The sequence below is a fragment of the Schistocerca cancellata genome, chromosome 7, assembly GCF_023864275.1.
Source record: "Schistocerca cancellata isolate TAMUIC-IGC-003103 chromosome 7, iqSchCanc2.1, whole genome shotgun sequence".
Classification (NCBI taxonomy): domain Eukaryota; kingdom Metazoa; phylum Arthropoda; class Insecta; order Orthoptera; family Acrididae; genus Schistocerca; species Schistocerca cancellata.
In genome coordinates, this window is record NC_064632.1 from 413,179,434 (window position 1) to 413,202,339 (window position 22,906).

Sequence of the window (22,906 nt, forward strand, 5' to 3'; positions counted from 1 at the left end):
TCAATCTCCGCTAATTTCAAGTTGCCACCACTCATACCTCACCTGTCATTCAACAACATCTTTGCCTCTGCACTTCCGCCTCGACTGACATCTCTGCCCAAACTCTTTGCCTGTAAATATGTCTGCGTGTGTCTGTATATGTGTGGATGGATATGTGTGTGCATGCGAGTGTGTACCTGTCCTTTTTTCCCCCTAAGGTAAGTCTTTCCGCTCCCGGGATTGGAATGACTCCTTACCCTCTCCCTTAAAACCCACATCCTTTCGTCTTTCCCTCTCCTGCCCTCTTTCCTGACGAAGCAACCATTGGTTGCGAAAGCTTGAAACTTTGTGTATGTGTTTGTGTGTCTTTTTATTGTGTCTATCTACCAGCGCTTTCCCGTTTGGTAAGTCATGGAATCTTTGTTTTTAATATAAAAAACTTTAATAATTAATATATGCAATTTTGAATTGTTTTGAGATTTTTCAAAAACATGGTTTTCATTCCCTCCACCCTTCCTTTTTCGATATCAAAGCAACATTAATACAAGCCACCAGCCCCCTTCTCACCACAGATCTTGGGTAAACTCTTGTCCAGAAATATGAAGTACATATGTAAGATAAAGACTAAGATTTGTGTATCACTGATTACAATACTCATAAATGATGTAGGACATGATACATTTATATATTTCATTTTTGGTAGTTCATCTTTCAGTTTTTTACTGCTTCATAGCATTACATCTGTATTATTCAATCATGCTCATTTTTCAGTGGTTTTCCTTTTTATCATGCTTATCATTCTAAAAAACAAATCAAATTATAACGCTGATTCATAAAATATTGTATTGTTAACATCACATAATTCATGCAATTTCCACAAAAAGATACAAAGAGTTGTATTTATCAGAAAACTGCTTATGCTAATTAATATTACAGATGTTATGAAAGTGTAAAATAAATAAGATAAACATGTATAAATAAGGTAAATTTGGGAACTCTACTAATTTCATCAAAAAAGGATAGCTATGACAAAAATCCTTGTTTTCATTGTGTTACTCTATATTGTCAAGGAAAATTTTAACCTGATTCTTGCAGGGAAATTCATTTGCAATTCATCATAAGCTCTAACAACAAGGTTAACACTATTCTCATTTGTGCACCTACAAATTTTTGTGCTGTAATAACTGATCAATTGAAATTCAGAGTGCAGTTGCAAAAACTCTATTTCTGCTACTACTAACATTTTAGCTTATCTTCAGATTGAGCCAGCAGACTGAAGTTTCACTACTTGTTGCATAATTTTTTTAAACCACCAATACACAACTGCCAGAGGCACTGATTGGTGACTAAGAGTAAATTGAACCTAGGGCTATGTGGTCAATCCGTGATGGTGTATTAATGTATCATTATTAGCTGCACTGGAAAGACATCTTTACAAGTTTAATAAAGAAAGCACCAGATGCCACAATTTGCTCATGTTGAAACTGCTATCTCTGTTAATAAAATTCTACCATTGCTTTCATCTTTTTGGGACTTGGTGGTGAAAGAAGCAGTTGAATTTTCTTTTTGGTGACTATTTTAATTAACAAAGATAGTGGTTCCAACATGGGCAAATCATGGAATCTGGAACTTTCTTTAATAAATTGGAAAAGACGTTACTACAGTGAAGCTAACAATGATACATCAATATTTCAGGAATGATTGACTGTGTAACCACAGATTAAATTTATGCACACTCTTTGTTGGCAATCAACATCACTGTTGTCTGTGAATCTGCAGTTTAAAGCTCTTTAGCTGTGGTCTGTAGCCTTACTCTGAAGATTGCTGAAAAGTGTACAATCAAATGATTAGAAGGGGAAGAAATGCACTTCTGAATTTAATGAATAAACTATTCTCATTGCTAAAAGGATGTATATGTACTATGGCTGTAACCCCACAGCACAGATTCAGTTCAGTTTTTAGTTCCATACAGTTCAGACTAGTTTATGCTCAGTTCCTTTGTAACCTTCCTTCATAAAGTGTCTGCCTAGTTTAATTGCCAATGAAAAGTTTTGTAATGGGAACATGATAAATTACAATGATACTCATAGGTCCTGCTCCTACTCCTCATGTCATGTATCCCTTTCAATATAAACAATCATGAAGCATTAGTACACTATGTGATCAAAAGTATCTGGACACCTGGCAGAAATCGGTAATGCTGGAATTCAATATGGTGTTAGCCCACCCTTAGCCTTGATGACAGCTTCCACTCTCATATGCATATGTTCAATCAGGTAGTGGAAGGTTTCTTAGGGAATGGCAGCCCATTCCTCATGGAGTGCAGCACTGAGGAGAGGTATCAATAATGGTTGGTGAGGCCTGGTGCGAAGTCGGTGTTCCAAAACATCCCAAAGGTGTTCTATATGATTCAGGTCAGGACTCTGTGCTGGTCAGTCCATTACAGGGATTATATTATCATGTAACTACTCTGTACAGGCCGTGCATTTTGAACAGGTGCTCGATCGTGTTGAAAGATGTAATCGCCATCCCTGAATTGCTCTTCAACAGTGGGGGGCAAGAAGGTGCTTAAAACATGAATGTAGGCCTGTGCTATGACAGTGCCATGCAAAACAAGTGGTGCAAGCCCGCTCCATGAAAAACACAACCACATCATAACACCACCGTTTCTGAATTTTACTGTTGGCACTTATGTGCTGGCAGATGACGTTCAATGCGCATTCGCCATACCCACAACCTGCCATTGGACTGCCACATTGTGTACTGTGATTTGTCACTCCACACAATGTTTTTCCACTGTTCAGTCTTCAAATGTTTATGCTCCTTACACCAAGAAAGGCGTTGTTTGCCATTTACCAGCATGTGTGGCTTACGAGCAGCTGCTCGACCATGAAATACAAGTTTTCTCACCTCCTGCCTAACTGTCAGTGCTTGCAGTGGATCCTGATGCAACTTGGAATCCCTGTGTGATGATCTGAATAGATGTCTGCCTATTATACATTACGACCCTCTTAAAATGTTGACGGTCTCTGTCAGTCAACAGATGAGGTGAGCCTGAACGCTTTTGTGCTGTACATGTCCCTTCACATTTCCACTTCACTATCACATTGGAAACAGTTGACCTAGGGATGTTTAGGAGTGTGAAAATTTCATGTACAGACTTACGACACAAGTGACACACAATCACCTGACCACGTATGAAGTCCATGAGTTCCGTGGAGTGCCCCATTCTGCTCTCTCAAGATGTCTAACGACTACTGAGGTCACTGATATGGAGTGCCTGGCAATAGGTGTCAGCACAATGCACCTAATATGAAAAACATATGTTTCTAGGGATGTCTGGATACTTTTGTTCACAAAGTATAAGTTATGCGAGGGTTTGGCTGTACACCATCACTCCGTAGTACAACAACTGAAGAAAATAATGTTTATATCAAAACCTTACACTAACAGTGAGATACATTAGTGAATAATTAAATAAGGGGAACCTAAGTTGGATCTGTTAGTCAAAATTCTGAAACATAATAATATTGTCTAAAATAGACTGATTTTAACTTTGATACGAATCTCACTTATTTTTCATAAATGCACAATGTATGCAAATTGTGGCCACATACAAATAACTCATTGAATAACGGTCAATATCTTTCAGCAGTACTGTCTACTTTGTACAAACAGCTGTTACACCCAACAATATGAACTAAATAATGAAGTACATCAGTGAAATAAACTCTCAAAAATCCAAACTGTCTCTCAACATTTGTTAGCATGAGCATTATTATTCTCAGCAAATCTAAATTTCACAGCCATTAATGTTATTCCAACTAAATCAGTTAAGTCCATCACAATAAAAATCCATTAAAACCACAATTTTTAGAAATTAACCATTGCAATGACATATCAGCAGCTCATAAGTTGTCTCATCACTGACTAAACTGCCTCTAAAGATTGAAGTCAGAGTCCTGAGATTTATAATTTATCACACGTACCCAAGATTATTGTATGTACTGCTGCATGAAGGTACAATCACAGTATACACACAACCCACAATTTTACAACAAACCACCTGAACTGACCAACTCCAGACAAAACCAAGATGAAAACAGCTTGCCAAAAATCCAGGTGCAAGATGACAGACTAGAAACCATGAGCTCTACCCTCACTCTTATGTATAGTTTCAGTCACATGACCATTCACCAATTCAATGAATATACTTTCATCCTGATCACTATTCATAATTTTCACAATCATTCCATATAAATATTTATGATAAAATATAAAGAAAATCTTTGCAATATGTTTGCAACATCTTAATAAAATAATTTATTATTATTTGAATAATTTTAAACAAATCTCAGACACATAAATCACCACGTCTTGCACTCAAACCAAAAAATATTAAAGGAAGAAACTCATGCTGATAAAATCATTTGTATATATGTAGAGGATTCCATAGTTAGGGGACTACAGGCATAAGTAAACCAAACTGATAATCAAATTTTTGCATATTTTTTAATTAGAAAATTAATCTGTTGATAAGATTTCTTTTTATGTACAAATCACACAGATTACATGATAGGCTTTGCAGTTATAATTTTTATTACTATTATTATTAATAATAATAGCAATAATAAAAACAATCCCATGGATTACACAAGTCACACTTGACTTAGAAAAAACGTTAATTGATCCAACAGAAATTGAAGAAAGAAACATATACAGAGACAAGTGGAATGTTAGGGCAGAGTATCAAGTCCCAAGGAAACCAGAGACAAAGTGAACTGAGGACAGAAAGATACTGCATGCAGAAAAAATGAGAGAATCATGGAAGATCAGAAAGAATGCTCAAATGAGCCAGAATGTATTACATGATCCTACTGGATCTCAATGCAGATAACAATAATAATGATAATAATAATAATAATAATAATAATAGTAAATGTTAATAACTTTTGAAGTGTTTAATTTACAATCATAGTTTAATTTTCAATGGGTCTGTGGCATTGCCAGGATTTTAAAGTTGCCAGTTCTTGTTTTTCTAGCATGTCTGTAAGGAATTGTAAATATTTTCCATTATAATATTTGGTGATAATATTTCAAATCACATGGGTCATCGATCTTAGCTCATTCTACTACCATGCTGTCAGAACTCACACATACCACTTTCCACTGTGGAAAAATCCCAATGACCACAGCTCTTTTGAGCTTGCTAGCCACTCCTATACTTGCGCTCAGTGCTCTGACAATCTCAGTTTGGCTTCTCACAATCCATTGGACAGCTCCCCAAAAAACTTTTATATTGCCCTAGAGCTGCCTGATATGATTTAAACTGCCCTGTGGTAATGGAGCCTGCTGCTCATAACATTACAAAATGTAGAAACTACTAATAAATCAAATGTGTTGTGTCATAAGAATATAACATATTTGAAGAGGCACATCAGTACTTTCTGCAATGAATGAAATTGAGGTGCTAATTTGGTCAACAATGATCATCACCTACAATTCATCAAGGTACATATTTGAGATGTAATGAATCATTTCCAATCCAGTCTTTTGAAAACATAAAATAATGAGAAGACTGCAATTTTTAAACTGAAACTTTCAATCAATTTACAGTCCATGGGTGTACCGCTGGTTCTCAGTGTCTAACGGGCACAATATTTCTTTCCACCTTGAAAACTAGAATTCATTAATTTTTACGTAATGGTAATGGTATCTATATAAAATTAATTGGTTTCATTTACTACACATACCATCATGTTTAGTATTAGGAATATCATGAACGATCACCATTAATTTGAAGGCCTGCTGAGTATGGAAGACAAGTCATGAAACTTACGTGCAACTGAATGAAAGTCAATTTTTCTAAGTAAAACGTACATCATAACCCACTTTTTTACACTTTTTAGTAGACTGATTCAAAGAAGTGTAAATTCAATGAATTGATGATTGAAGCATCAACACTGACATTCTCTTGAAATGTAGATAATATGCCTACCACAGAAAAATCAAGACTCAGACAGGTTTTTTTACAGTGGCGTCTGTGTGTTTTCTGTGAACTTAAATCCTGCTTTCATGAAACAGTTAGAAATGATTAAAGGAGTCACATCCATCCAAGTTTTGGCTACATAATGCATAGTATCCAAAACTGAATAGTCATAGATTTTGGGTCCGTGGCATTATCATACAGCCTTCTCAACAAGCATTTTTCTATACCTACATTTAAATGAATGGATGATTCCTAGATCTAATGGTTGAGGTCCACTCACACAGTCAAGAGGCAGTAACACTAACTTAATAATTCTGAGCTGCAGACTGTCAGGGTATGCTGGACAGCTATCTAGTAGCAGCATTATTTTCCTATTTTTTGTCCCTATTTTAGCATCCAGTGCATGCATGGTGGATGTGAATATGGAACTGGTCATACATGTGGTGTTGTTGGAATCATAATTAGTGGGCAGAGTTCTCACATGTGTGAAACACATTGGCTTTTTCAATTTACCATCTACCAAATGAAGTAATTTTTCAGACCCATCAGCTTTGACTAAAAAAAAAAAAAAAAAAAAAAAAAAAAAAAAAAAAAAAAAAAAAAAAAAAAAAAAAAAAAAAAAAATCTCTGCATACTTAGTTTCCCACCTAGGCATTTCTCACCTTTAAAGTATAAGGCCTTACTTGGTAATGTGATGCAAAAAAGAGTTTTTTGGATCATAATGTTTAAAGATATTTTGCAGTTCTTTTTTCCATTGGCCCACAGTTCCACTATCAACACTTACACTTTCACAAAACTGTTGGTTGTAAACAATATTGTGATGAGAAGGAAATGTATGTTTGTGCGCAGGCAGTGGCTGGGTGCTGACAAACACAAATGTGTACATGTGTTTCACTGTTTGTTCTGATCATGTTCAATGGTGTAAATAAAACAGCGAAGCAAAAGTCTTTTGTGAAACCACATTAGAAACATATTCATGGTTTAATACAAGACTAATTATTGATAATAAATATAAAACTATGGTAAATAAAACTTTTAACACAGTATTGGTTAAATCATTAAAGTTTGCAGTCTTCGTAATAAGAGAACAACAAGCATGAAATCTATAGCTTGTTGCCAACAAGGAGGTCACTAAAGGACATCCTGGTTGAGAAAGAGCATGGAAACTTCATCAAGTTACAGGGCTACTTGAGGAAGAATGTTTACATCTGATATCAGATCATACCAATGTAAGACTGTGTCCCTAGTATGGATTAGTGTATTTCACATGGACATAACAATGATTCATGAAAACCCATTACAGAGGTGGTTATCTGCAAATGTAGTGTTTATTTGTATATATGACAGTGACATTAAATTAAAGCTGTTGTCATACAACACAATGATCAGAAGGAAAGTTGTTACTAGAGTCACTATCATCAGATTGTGATTATCACTTAGGGAGTGACTCTGGATACTTTCCCACTCTTCCAAACTCTGCAAACAATGGCAATGACCCAACAATTGGCAGTGAAAATCTACTAGAGTCACTATCATCAGATCGTGATTATCATTAAGGGACTCAGGATACTTTCCCACTCTTCCAAACACTGAAAACAAATAATAGAGGTGGCCATGAGCCAACAACTGGCAGTGAAAATCTTAATTGCTAATGCTGTGTTACATGAGCAATAACTTTGTGTATAGTCTGCTTTCTTCTGCTTTGTTCCAAGGCTGACTTTGTGCAGGAATATGCTGCACTTTTTGCAGAAAACTGTATTTAAATCAATGTTAAAGATCATAATAACATCAAGGAAAACTTAAAATGTGGGAAATTTTGTAAGACAAGTCATTAATGACAGGAAAGCATTGTACGACAAAGCAAGACTTCTTTTATAAATGTGTGGTTTCTGTTCTTTTGGACATGTCCAAAAGACACCATGCATTTTTATAATTGATTACTCTCAATGGGAAATAAATCCACTACCTTCAGTTCAGATGCACAATTATGTCTGACCTCCTGCAGGAATCGAAACATAGTGAGCAGGGAGAACATGGACAAGGATGCTAGGTGTGAATTTAGGTCAGCTGAAAGGCATGCTGAGATAGTCCGCGTTATAACAATGAACACTGTGTCTGGGTGGTGCAATAGTTAACACAACTGCCAAGTAAGTGGTAGATCCTAGTTTCAAATTACAGTCTGGCACACATTCACACTCATTGCAACTGATTCTGCATTAAGTCCTGATGAAACTGACATCAATAGTCCCTTCTCTTTCTTTTCCTTTCTCCCGCCCTTTAGATTCCATTTACATAATAGGACTTCTATTGGGACTAATGAAAATGAACAAAAAAATTGGAAAAATGTAAAATACTAGAACATAAAAAAGGGGTTTTACTATATTGCTAAAGCATGGTCCTTTTCCAAGACTTTCACCACTCTTTCAGATTCTGTGGAACTGAAAATGACAATTGTATTTATACATGTTTGAAACACAAAAGACTGGAACAACTACATTTACTATATTTCTACTCCTGTGACAACTAATTTTTTTTCCTTTTTACTGTTACACTGCCAGTAAATGTACTACAGTTAAGTAAATTATTGAAATCTTATTTAGGCAATATTTCATTATTACTTATTATTCAGTAGTTTGTTAAGTTATGCTGATTCAAATTACCCAGTTTGTTGTCCTTTCCCAGGAGATATCTGTAATTGCCTATTTTTGTATATCACATGAACATAAAAATGTTGTGAGTTAGTACTTGGTTATCCACAAAAGGATGCAGCTTGCTTGAAATACCTATCTGTCTCTTTGCAGTAAATAGTTAACTTTATCTGAAAAGTCATTACCTAAAAAATTATTCTTAACTAAAGTTCTCACCGACTCGATAATATTTTCATTACTTCAAATTTTAAGTTTTAATTCCAAGAACTGGTTTCATAATTTTGTTGTTCAGTTTTGCTTAACTTTGAAAACACCTTTGGTTATTCACATAATGTGCTAGTTAAGAAATGAAACAAATTAGGAAAATTGTGATCCTGTAAAATTTACATTAAACTTGGTAAATCCCCATAGAAGTATACACTGTATTAACTAAATAGTCCATATAAATTTATTAGTTTTACAGTTATCTAGCATGTAGTTAAATCTAATAAACATGTTACATTTAAGTCATTATTACATGGTGCACTATAATGCAATCAGCATAAATTTGGTCTTTGGTGTCTTTGTAAAGTATAATGTAATAACCAACTTCACCTTTTATCCTTACACATATTTATACACACCAACACTAGACAATAAGTCAGCAGTTTGTATCTGGTAATCACTCAGTCAATGTCTCTGCATCAAAGTCTGTACTTGAAAATCATCTTAACCAAAAAGTTTTCAGTTAATGTTCACTACCATGTAAAGTTCAGAGTGTGAAAGTTATTCTTAATTACTCAAGTCACCACAATTAGACAGTGTGAGTCCTTTATGGACTTATTTTGAGCAGTATAGATGTAGTAATAAACATACTTTCTGTGTTAATAGACTACTAAAGATCCAATCACTGATACAAAGAACTGTTAGTAATTATCCATTTTCTTTTAAGCTGTGTTTTGGTGAAGGTGCTTCATCTGTAGAAACATGCGTAAGGACTTCATTATAATAGCACATTTTCCAGAAATTGCCACTGGCTTTAAACCAGTTGGTGGACTTACTAACTTGGTTTACTGGTAGTGTTATCTTGAAGGAAAGTGGTCTCCTCACACTAGATTTAATAATGACAGTCCTCCTGACAAACAATTAGTAATATAAAATGCATAGAGTGAACTGATCATCATAAAATGCATTTTGATCTTGATAAATATAAAATATTCTCAAGGTTAATTTAATGGTTTGCATCAGTTATTGAACAGCAAAACTAACAGCTCAGACAATTTCAGGAGACAAGACTTTGAATCATCAAGCATTACTGAGGACCTGCATCAGCACAGCCATATTAATGTTGTCATGTTCTGAAATTATTTCGAGATTAAAGTATTATAACATTTTTTTGCAATTAACAATTAATCTCCTTTTTAGCTCTACAATATCAAGAATTTTCTCCTCTGTCAAAATATGATGCTTTTCCATTTCTTAGCAGTGCTGAAATGTTCTCCACCTTTGACAAGAAGAATAATGAAGATAACACTAATCTAATGACAACAATACAGACTAGATAGAAATGTGAAGAGATGCCAGAAATAGCAACAAAAGACACCAACAGCAAACATCTGCAAGTATACATGTGAATAACCCAAACTTTGAGAATCTGCTGGCTCTACAGGACAAAAATATGGGTGAGAGTCTGAGTGGCAGCACATCTGTATGCATCCACAGCACTCAGCAGCAGAGCAGGAAGCCCATGTATACAAATTCACAACACTGTGGGAAAGGCAAGCTGGCTGTGCAAAAGACAGGAAGGCATGCATAAGGTGTCCCCAGGACTGGGGAAAGTTACATTGCTTTATCTTAACACAACCACTCCAATCAAGTGATTGAGTGTAGTGCCATTCATAATAGTTAGTTGTCATTGTAAGTTAAGGAACCAGTTAATTGTAATTCTACATCTGTGACATAATTTAACTGTACTTGTTCTACATCCTTGACTGTTCCCCCTCATGATTTAATATAGAAAACATTTCTGTTAAATTGTCACATGTACACATCCCTTGCCATTTTATTAAAGTAACAAAGTGTTTCAATCTTTTGCTTGTCTTGCAGCCAGTGCATTACTATCTCTTTATGTTATCTATCATAAATATATTCATGTTACTACTCACCAACAATATAATAGTATATAGCCTGTTGGTCATCTTCATCAAGATTTTCATTGTTGGGATCTGTTGCCTCTGGTATTATTCTGATCTCGTTAATGCCGCTGCTATTCTCTGCAAACGGAAGTTACAAGAAAAAAAGAATGACATATTTATTCACTAAAGGTAGAAGCTGCTACTACAATGCTTAATAATTACAGTTTTCAATGTCCTTTGTAAAAATAAACAATTAAAAATGTTTTCAATTGGTGAATATCTTCTAAAGCTCCTTTGTATCTTTCATTAACATAAAACAACTAGAATATCTATGACTGTCAGCATATAGTCACATATTGACAGTGGTGGGAGCCCAGAGACTATGTTTGGAATTAGTAGTTCTATGGCAGATTAGGGGTCTCTGACAGTGTGAGGCAGTAGATCAGCAAGACAGGATCTACATACTGCTAAGAAGTGATAGGGTTGGATGGATAGACAGTGGTACCTCCACATGTCATCAGGACTTAAGTTGTTTAGATAGCTTCCACAGATGGTTCTGCAGCTGTTGTAGTGCAAGTGTTTTAATCAGAGATAAGTAACAGGGAATACTTGTTACAGAATAAAACAATCTTGTGAAAGAAAGAGATGCAGTTGACTAAAGCCTATGCTTGTGTGATGTACTTATGCTGAACCAGAGAAATGATGGTTAAGATCTTTGCAAAATAGCAGTCAGCAGAAAGAGGTAATAATTTTGCTTGTTTGTGAAGTCAGATTGATACCAAACCCCATGCATCTGTAAGCAGTTTGGAGTAAAATGACTGTCCAAATTGCCCTTTTAGTTTCATTATAAAAAAGACTTATTTCAGACCCTAGGGCTGTAGTTATTGAAGCACTGTCAGAATATGATGTACAAAGGAATTAGTTATATAGAGAAGAACAACGTAACATGTACCATTAACAGCAAACAGATTAATGCAGCCCCATTGTGAAAGCCATTCTCAAATACGGGATGAGTTGGTTGACGTTTGTAAGCAGTTGAAAATTGCCCTGAGTACTGTCTAACAATTTATGGCTGCTGCAAATTGGCGTGTTGGAAGAGCTCTGGAGATTCGTGTTGCTCTGATACCTGTTCCAGAAATAACTCAGGTACTATCCTCACCTGTGGATCGTGTCTCCTCTGCAGAAAGTGCAAGATCTGTCATGACCCATCCACTTGACTGCAAGTGGCATGTCAGTGGTAGATATAGATATCCTGTACAGTATGCACGAGGGCCAGGGAGGACTCAGGGTGTTGTACTGATCTCCTTAACCAACAATTTCAAGGTGCTGCTTTCACTGAAACTGGGACTTACTTCAACTATTTTGGGGAAACTTGTTTTGTCTGGTGTCAGGAGGAGCAAACACAAAAGCATTGGGGTCTATTAATTCTCGGCAGTTCAGACATACAGTGAATGATGGCATCACTTAGGGAAATGGCAGTAAGGGACAGGGAAGGACATCAGTGGCAGTCAGTGTATGTCCGGGGGCCTCATTCAACATGGTGAAGAGGCTATTCTAGCAGCCATTGAGGGGACACGTTGCAACTAACTGCAGATTGTGGTGCACGTTGGAACAAATGATGCCTGTCATCTGGGTTCCGAAGTCATCCCTGGGTCATTCCAGTGACTGACAGAGAAGATTCTGAAGACCAGCCTTGTGCATGAAGTTTCAATGAAGGTCACAATTTGCAGCATTGTCTCCAGAACTGATTGTTGGCCTTTGGTTCTGAGTAAAGTGGAAGGACTGAACCAGAGACTTTAAATTTCTGTAACGAGGTAGGCTGTGACTTCCTGGACTTGCGCCATAGGTTCAAGGACTATAGGCTCCCCCTAATTAGGCCAGGTGTGCTCTACAAATCAGAGGCTGCTATTCAGGTAGTTGACTGTGTGTGGGGTGCAGACAAGATTTTCTTAGATTAGGCAACTCTCTATCCAACCCAGATAATGATTGCTATAGCAAACCCAGAAATATCAGTGTCAGATTGAAAGAAATGCCACTGGCAGTTGAGAGTATTAAAATAATAATAAACTGCCAAAGCATTCACAACAAAGGGCCAGAGCTTGAAACACCTGTGAAAAGCAGTGAAGCTCAAATAATACTAGGTACAGAAAGCTGGTTGAAACTGAAAACTGATAACAGTGAGGTTTTTTTGGGAAAAAATTAAGTTTGTATTGAAAGGATGGGCAAAGGGGAAGTGGAGGTAGTGTATTTGTTGTAGTAGACAAAAAAGTCAAATCCACTGAGATAGAAATTGAAACTGCGTGTGAGATTGTTTGGGCAAGACTCAGTATCAGGGGTGGGCATAAACTGATAACTGGAGCTTTCTGTCACCCACCAGATTCATCTCCAGATGTAGCTAGAAACTTCACAGAAAACCTCATTTCACTTGTACATAAGTTCCCCAATCATACTGTGTTCTTTGATGTAGACTTTAATCACCCAACAATTAATTGGGAAAATATAGTTTTGTTAGTGATGGATGTGATAAGATATCATGTGAAACTTTACTAAATGCCTTCTCTGAAAACTACCTAGAACAGATCGACAGGCGACAACCAGACCTGACCTATTTGAGGATGTCCACATCAAAACTGTTATCAGTGACCACAGAACAGTCCTGGTAACAGTGATTACCAAAGTACAAAGCACAACTAAAACAAGCAGAAAGATATATATGTTCAGTAAAGTAGATAAAAAGTCAGTAATGTCATATATCAAAGAGAAACTTGAAACTTGTAGCAAATGTCAGGATCATGTAGAGGAACTCTGGTCCAAGTTTAAAAGAATAGTTGACTATGCACTGGATAGATATGTACCCTGTAGAACAGTTCATAATGGGTGGGGGCCTCCATGGTATACAGTTACTGTAAAGAAACTTCTAAACAAACAGAAATTACTGCATATTAGGTGTAAAACAAAGTGTAGGGCTACAGATAAACTGATACTAAATGAAACTCATTTGACTGTTAAGAGAGTGATGCATGATGCTTGCAATGACTACCGTACCAGAATATTGTCAACTGTCATGCGTAAGGGCTGTTAGTTGCACCAAAGTTTGTGTCCAGTACCTAGCAAACGGAGACAGGAACTGAAATTGAGAGTAGCAAAGCAAAAGCTGAAATGCCTAACTCCATTTTCAAATGTTACTTTACAAAGGAAAACCCAGGAGAACTGGTCCAATTTAATCCTCGTACCACTGAAAAGATGAATGAAATGAGTATTAGTATCACTGATGTTGAGAAACAGCTGAAATTTTTAAAACTGAGCATAGCTCCAGGTTCCAGTGGAATCTCTATCAGATTCTATACTGAATTTGCGGCTGAGTTGGACTCTCTTCTCACTATAATGTAACATAGATCCCTTCAACAATAAACCATGCGCAGTTCTTGGAAAAAGGCACAGGTCACATCCATCTACGAGAAGGGTAGTAGAAGAGATCCATAAAACGACCATACAGTATCATTAACATCGATTTGTTGTAGGATCTTAGAACATATTCAGAGCTCAAACATAATGAGGTACCTTGAACAGAATTACTTCCTCAGTGCTGACCACCATGATTTTCAAAAACATTGATCATGTGAAACCCAACTTGCACTTTTCTCACATGGCATCCTGAAAGCTTTGGATGAAGGCAATCAGGTGTACGCAGTTGATTTCTGGAAAGCATTTGACTCAGTACCACAACTATGCTTACTATCAAAATTACAATCATATGAGGTATCAAGTGAAATTTGTAACTGGATTGAGGAGTTTTTGGTACGAAGGACATAGCATGTTATCTTGGATGGAGAGTCATCAATCTTTATATCAGTTTCAATTTTTTAAGGTCTGACTGAATATTTGTGTACCAGAAAAAGAATGAGGTTACTAATAATATAATATGCTAAGTCATTATACACATCATGAAGGGCAATGGACCTAACACACTTCCCTGGGTCACACCGGATGTTAAATCCACATCGTTTGCTCAGCAGTGTGGGATCCATACCAGATAGGTTTGATACAAGACATAGAGAAGATCCAATGGAGAGCAGCGCGCTTCGTTACAGGATCATTTAGTAATCGCGAAAGCGTTACGGAGGTGATAGATAAACTCCAGTGGAAGACTCTGCAGGAGAGACACTCAGTAGCTCGGTACGGGCTTTTGTCAAAGTTTCGAGAACATACCTTCACCGAAGAGTCAAGCAGTATATTGCCCCCTCCTACGTATATCTCGCGAAGAGACCATGAGGATAAAATCAGAGAGATTAGAGCCCACACAGAGGCATACCGACAATCCTTCTTTCCACGAACAATACGAGACTGGAATAGAAGGGAGAACCGATAGAGGTACTGAAGGTACCCTCCGCCACACACCGTCAGGTGGCTTGCGGAGTATGGATGTAGATGTAGATGTAGATCTGTTGATGAATCATGACCCAGAATAACATGCTGTATCTTCCCTACCAAGAACTCCTCAGTTAAGTCAAATATTTATTTTAATACACACACTACATGACACCCTTTCATTAATAAGCATTCATGTGGTATAGAGGCAAATGCTTTTCAGAAGTGAAGAAATACTGCAGATACCACAACTGCCTTGATCAATGGCTTATGGGATATTGTGTCCATGGTTTTCTGGTTGTATAACCAAAGGTGCTTTGTACCAAGTGTGTATCAGCTTATTCTGCTCATAATATTATATGTCATTTTTAATTCAGTCTCATTTAGCCTTGCAGGACATATAAATTGACTACAGTATGTACTAGAATTTGTTGTATTTTTGCACAATCTCTTTTATGTTATTTCTTCTATTAATGGCACAATCCTGAAATTTGCAGCAGATGACACATATCTAAAATAATACTGTGACATGTAAATTTGCAGGTTTGTTTCATATTGGAGATGCAGACATGCAGAACTGGATGGTACTGAAACCTCAAACTAAATCAAGAAAAGTCACTAGTAAATTTCAAAATTACATAAACTTTGATAAGTTTCAATTTTGAAGTCCAAAGCTAAAATCAAAAACTTTCAAATGAAATCAGTCATTTGATTGATTGGATGTTGTCCTGTCTCTTTTCCTTTTCCTTCCAAGTTTATGAGAGCAAAATTCAGAAAGAATCACAGTTTGCAGCAGTCTTCTGTGCACAATCAGCTATCTTACTTTAAGCACCCTTCTTCTTCATTAACTCTGAATTCTCTGTAAATCTGCCAACAGTCTTCATGATGGATTTCTGTCCTTTGCCAGAGTATTATACTTCACTTGTTATGATTTACATGATGTTTACTTAATAAAAATGAAATCAAAATAGCTAAAATATGTTTCGCATACCATCTGATGATATTGAGCATTTGTGTGGTGTTTGAGGATGTCTGTATGTATAGCTCAGTTACTGACAGTAGTTCATTAAAACAGAAACTCATTCTATAAAAGTTGAACCCATTTAACAATGCAGTGCTTATAATGAGATGTACACAAAACCCCTCTGTTTCTCTTTGTTATTTATATAAAGCAAAGTACAAGCAAGTGTTTTTCTGTTAATCATTTGGTAGGCATAGCATGAGCAAGAGGCTTGCATACGAATATCTGTTACAAAATCTCTGTAGCAAATGACACATTGTCCTTCCAGGTAAACACTTCTGTCTAGCTTCAGTCATGAGGCCCATCAATTTGAACTCAATAGCTAAGTCAGTCATGTACTATAACCTATGTTTAAGTGAAACAAAGTTGCTAAGATGAACAGATGGCATCACAAACTGGACCAGTTACACAAAATGACATTGGGTAATGCACTATTATAGTGCCAGTTCAGCAAAAATTAATTCTGAAAAATCTGGTTATGGTTTTTTTGGCATTTGCTGCATGCCGAAGATGATACATTATCAAAATTAGACTATAGAATGGGTGTTGAACAAAAGAGGCCCATGGCTTGACCAAGATAATACTAGGCAAGCATGCTATATATTGAGCTAAACAATATAAAAATCACCTTGATACAGTGCAAAAGTGTGCTAGTTGGAGAAGATATGCAATATAGATTGATATTTGTTAAACAATAAGAATAAAATCAAGCAAAGAAACATAAATGACTGCACACTAACAATTAACACATTTACTGCTGTGACTGAGGAGGCAACATAGTATTTTACAAAGCACTCTGGTTTTATCTGGTCATACGTGGAATTATAAATTTCTGTAACCACAAAGATCATGATAATAATAATAATAATTTTTTATGATATGATTCCAATATCTGTTTTGATGTACATTCATACCCTAAAGTAGCAGTTCAACAACAAAATTCACATTTTTAAAATTTACAAATAGATTACCTGGAAAACTTGTTGTCCACTGTGGATTTGAGAAAATAGGGGGCTGTTCTGTAATAGTTATGATCTTGATGTGCAACGTTATATTTCTTGATTGTACTGGAACTCCACCATCCATTGCTGTCAGTTGTAACTGAAATGTTATAAAATGTACTTCATAAAAATTAATTTTGGTGAAAAAAACAGTTCCTTGTTATGGTGACTAACACATGCAAAAAGCTTGAGAAGCCCATGTGTTGTTACAATTAACAAAAACTATTGTTACTTACAACTGAAGTGCTGTTTCAGTTTCAAAAGTATTTGTGTAGTTATTGTGAAAAATAAATTTATGTGCTGGTCTTACTAAACAAGAATGGAAGCCACATTTTTAAAATGACAACTTTTTATCATGCAACTGTACTTAAAAGTCACATGCTCTCTGCTTCTCTGTAAATTAACTACTAAGATGGCTCACTGAGATTTCTCACTTATAATTTAGTTTCTAATATGTTTGTAATACCTGAGACTTTGATTTAGCAGCTATCATCAATCACAATGTAATCCATATAGAGTAAAAAGTGTAAAATAGTTCTCAACTAGGAAGTTGGTTTGAGCTCCACAGTGCTTTATTGGGCACAGTTCTATTTTAAATGTTGTGCCCTACATTCCCTTCACTTTTGTTACTGTGATATTCATTCAGTTATGTAGGGATCCACAGCTATTCATGGAGTCAGAATCACAGTAGAACTTATCATTTTCATCTTAAAAACTCATTTCTGGTCTAAATTAAGCAATAAATTACAGAAAAAATTATAGGACTAACATATTATTGAAAGCCACACTTTAGATTTGTAATTCAGCTGACCAGAGTTTTCAACACAGAGACTTCTACTAACTTCAGATGGCTCAAAATCAATTGCTTTCATCTAACTGTTAACTGAATCACTAACTCGTGGCTTTTTTCCAGAGAGATTGAAAGATCCCGATGTTAAATCCATCTTTAAGAAAGGTGATAATACAAATGTCAATGACTACCAATCTGTTTCACTACTGATATCAGTTTCCAAAATCTTTGGGTAGGTGATATGTTCTAGAATAGTATCTCACCTTAGCAACAATAAAATCCTCAGAAAACCACACTTTGTGTTTCAGAAGAGTTGCTCTACTGAGAAAGCCATTTACAAGTTCACTCAACAAATTTTACAAGCATTAAATAATAAAACAACACCAGTAGATATTTTCTGCAACCTATCTAAGGTGTTTGTATATTCTCCTAAATAAATTGTAGTCTTATGGGTTTGATGGTACAGCCAACCAATGGATTATGTCATATCTAATGAAAATAATGCAGAGAATTGTACTTAGTAATTCAACCAATACACCCTGGGGATGTAATTCTGAATGGGGATTAAAAAAAATCATGACTGCGGTTCTCCTAGGTTCAATCATAGGTCCACTATGGTTCCTCATATAAGTTAACAATCTTCCATCTAATATACAAGAAGCACTATTCGTTCTTTTTGCATACAACATTAGTATTGCAAATATCCCAAGCAAACATACAAAAACAGAAGAATTAGTGAAAAATGTTTTTAAAAGCATCATTGATTAGTTTTCCGCAAATGTTCTCATTACAGTTTTAAAAAGACACAACACATTCAGTTTTGCACATTTAGGGCCACTATACTAATAAGTGTAACACATGGTGTGAAAATAATAAATAGGATGGACACTTCAAAATTCTTAGGTGTCCATGTTGATGTGACTTTAAACTGGACTAACTCATCTTTAAGAAAGAAAGTCCTCATTGCTCAAAATTCTGCTGTAGGTATAATGTGTGGTGCCCACATATGATCATCTTGCAGACATCTGTTTAAGGATTTGTATATCCATCCTTCTGACAGAAAATCTGAGGGACTTTGGCTGTTCACTTATGTAAAAAAACTGACACATACAACCATACTTTCAATGTTATTTATTGTATGGCTACCACTTTCAGTGATTCAATACACCATCTTCAGGACTTAACTGACACTGAGGGCATTAACTCTAATTGTATACACAATGCCATCAGTGGCCAACATCTATGAACTGGTTTCCATAGACCTATAGAAATGGTGTTACATCAGTTAAGGCCTGAAGACAGCAAGTTGCATCAACAAAACTAGCAGCCATATAACAAATAACATAGAAAAGAGGCTACAGGTGTTCCATTTTAATACATATGTTTAAGGAACTGTTTAGGAATAAAGGAGATGACTGACGAAAAGGCAGAAGTGTTGCATCGTCTACAAGTACACAAATGTAAGGTAGAGAGCATGGCTAGATTTTGGAATGCACTCCCTTTTTGAGGCTTGCAGGAAAAATATGCACACAAACACACACACACTTACTCACATGCACCCACCTGTCTCCCTATATTGAGCTCCGTCTAATGTAGCTCTTTCCTAGCCTACAGTGGGGTGAGGTGGCGATGTGAGGTGGGGTGGGATAAAAGATGGAAATAGGTGGGAGGCACAGAGGAATTGGGGGCAAGCATCTAGCAGATCATGGGAGACTGGGGAGCTGTCTGTGGGCTAGCTAGGGGTACAGGTAGAGGGAACAGGTGGTAGATGGCAGGCACATGGTTTCATGCACTAGGGAACGGGACAACAGTACACAGCCAGCTGATGAGGGTAAATACATTTGGCAGGGGTACTGGGGCAGCGGATGATGTGTGGACACACACACACACACACACACACACAGAGGCACATGCACATGCACATGCATGCACACACAAACACACACTATTGTGTGAGGTGTGGGCAGTGGGTTACCTTATGTTTACACCAGGAAAGTTACAGGATTGAACAGTGTGCTGTAAGCATAGCTCCCATCTGTGCAGCTCAGAAAAGCTGGTGGTGGAGGGGAGGTTCCAGATGGCACTGGTTGTGAAGCAGCCATTGATAATGTAGTGGTTTGCTGTATGTTGTGCCACTGGGAGGTCCACCTCGTTTTTGGCAACAGTTTTGTGGTGGCCATTCATTCTAGTTGACTGCTGGTTGATTGTCATACCAATGTAAACTGCTGTGCAGTGGTTGCAGCAGAGCTGGTATGTAACATGGCTGCTTTCACAGGTGGCCTGGCCTCTGATGGTATGGGATAAGCCTGTTACAGGATAGGAGTAGGTGGCATTAGGTGGGTGGGCTAGGCAAGTCTTTCATCTGGGTCTTCCATAATGGTATGACTCCTGTGCAGAGGATACGGGGTGGGATTGTTGTATTGGTGGACTAGGATGTTGTGGAGGTGGGGCGGGTAGCAGAACACCATTCTGAGAGGGGTTGGATTTATCTTGGAAAGGATGTCCTTCATTTCAGGGCATGATGATGGACAATCAAGGCCCTCATGAATGACGTGGTTTAGTCTTTCCAACCTGGGGTGGTGTTGGGTGAGAAGGGGGCTGCTTCTTTGTAGTTGGTTCTTGGGATAGATGTGAGGATAAGGTGTGTATGAGGATTTGACATGGGAGATCTGTCTATGAATTAAGTCTGGAAGGTATTGCCTGTCTGTGAAGGCCTTTGTGTGGCATTCAGAAAACTGGGCAATAGAGTTCTTATCACTGCAGATGCATCTACCACAATTTGCCAGACAGCAAGTGAGGGATGTTTTGGTGTGCAAGGAGTGGCAGCTGTCTGAGAGCAGGTACTGTTGGCGATGGTGTATAATGTTCTATGGGTTGGTTTTACTCATTGTAGCTGGCAATCTTTTGCAGCAGAAGTCCTGGCAACACAAACACAAATAGTCACAAGTTTGTTTGAATAGTGGATTTGGGGGCAGGGAGTCATAGAGATGCTGACAGAAATGAACTTGGAGACACTTGAAGAAAGATGCAAACTATCTAAAGAAAATCTGCCTACAAACTTTCAAGAACCAGCTTTAAATGAAGAATTTAGGGGCACACTGCAACTGCCTATGCATAGCTTTCATAGCAATCACTAGAACAAGATGTGACTAACTACAATGTGCACAGAGCCTTAACAAGTAGAACAATGGGAAGTATCCTCTGCTATACACTTCACAGTCATTTGCAAAGAATGGTTGTAGATGTTGATTGCAGATATAGACATGGCCAACTGCAGCAGACAAAAGTGCATTCTGCAGTACAGGCAGTATGCTTCTCTGTTTGAATGACCCTAAAGAGTTGAACAAGCTAGTGCAACACTATGAAAATCACTTAAAAATGAAAACTGTTTAGAAAAGTGAAGTGTTTTCATAGAAAACTGTAACTGTCACTGTAAGCTTTTTATAATGAAGATGTTTTTTATAGCCAACCAGCCCTTACTTCTCAAATACACCTAGTATATACATTAACACTGACCTACCGAATTCCCTCTGTCATGTATGACATTTGATTTGTACATTGGCTGACTGACAGATCCAGATCTGTCACATGTTATCATCACATCCATAACCCACATAACTGCCTACACCCAAATACAAACTTAATTACCAAGTCACTTAATTAACACCTTCCATGTGATAGATCCTATCATTAAAAATCATTATGGCATGTAGAAGCAGTTAAACAACTCTGCAATTGAAAATGTAAACTGATTAGGGAAAATTAATCACAGCAGTCATTCAAGAACCAAAGCCTAAAACTTTCTATGTTCCAATGTTAGAGTATGATATTACAAAAGTTTCTGCAAAAGATTTCCACTTAGAATATATTAGAGTAAAACTTGACAAAGGAAAATTCATTTTCTCAATTGAAATAATCAGTTCATTGTAAATTGTAGATATATTTCAGAATTAATGACATGTTTTAGTTAGGTTAATTTTTGTGTACTTTTATGTATCCCTTGAAAATACTGATCAGTTTAATACAAAAACAGTATCTACATGAGAAATGCGGAATCAGGGAAGGGCTATGTATTAAGTTTGAAAGATGCATCTATTAATATAAAATGAGGAACATTTAAGAAATTATCTTTTATGGAAATGATGTGTGCAGTCATAGATAACCTTCACAAGTTTCATGCCCATTTGAGTTTTGTTACTGCATTATTGTTCTTCAGCAGTGAAATATTTTGTGTATATTTAATTTAATTTCTATAGCAATTACTGTGTCTGTAAAAGAAAACTTACCTCAAAGCTTGTGTTTTTGGGGAAGTCAGAAAGTGGCTGTAGGAGTAAGAGTTGGAATTTATTTTTATCCTTACTGTCACCTATTGTGAAGATATCTTCAGCCCCACCTGCAATTTAAAGCAACACTTCTAAGCTTGAAAAACATATGGTAACATGACTTAAGTTCCTAAACTATGTTAAAGAATAAACTATTCCATGTTTAATGGTATGTATGAATATGACAAATTACTATTTGTATATTTCTTTTGAATGATTGCCAATGTAATTTTGGCATAACAGTGTTATTATCTTTGGTATTTAATAAAAAAATAAGAATGTTACTGTAATGTTGCTGTGATTCAGTTTTCATTGTGTGCAAGAGAAAAAAATAAATGAATGGAATGATCCACTTCAAACTGTGTCCTTAATGAACCACGTGTGCAACAAATTGGAAACCCCAGTGTGATTGGCAAGACAACATTTGTGATGCAATTTTTGACAAAGTTTTCAATGTGACATTTTTAGCTTGAATTTGTCTTATACTGAGTTTAAATACAACAAAGAAAAGAGAGAGAGAGAGAGAGAGAGAGAGAGTTTTTTTTAAATATGGTCAAAAGTAATTCTTTCACAGGAGAATATTTATTGTTCGCATCACTTGTAACTATATTCCACATATTATCAACAAATCTTGGCTGCCAGCTGAGAGAGCAAGTAGTTAAATTTAGTCACCT

The 22,906-nt window shown here is 36.5% G+C and overlaps 1 protein-coding gene across 2 annotated transcripts in view; it reads right to left on the reverse strand.

Moving 5' to 3' along the window:
- The window catches only part of LOC126092315 (cadherin-23-like), a 517,289-nt gene that overhangs the window by 84,009 nt on the left and 410,374 nt on the right, over positions 1 to 22,906 (reverse strand). For both annotated transcript variants that reach the window (XM_049907844.1, XM_049907845.1), the window contains exons 23-25: positions 22,197 to 22,303; positions 17,091 to 17,220; positions 10,761 to 10,868 (exon numbers count right to left, since the gene is read on the reverse strand). In XM_049907844.1, coding sequence (XP_049763801.1) covers positions 10,761 to 10,868; positions 17,091 to 17,220; positions 22,197 to 22,303 — 345 coding nt within the window. The remainder of the gene's footprint in view (positions 1 to 10,760; positions 10,869 to 17,090; positions 17,221 to 22,196; positions 22,304 to 22,906) is intronic.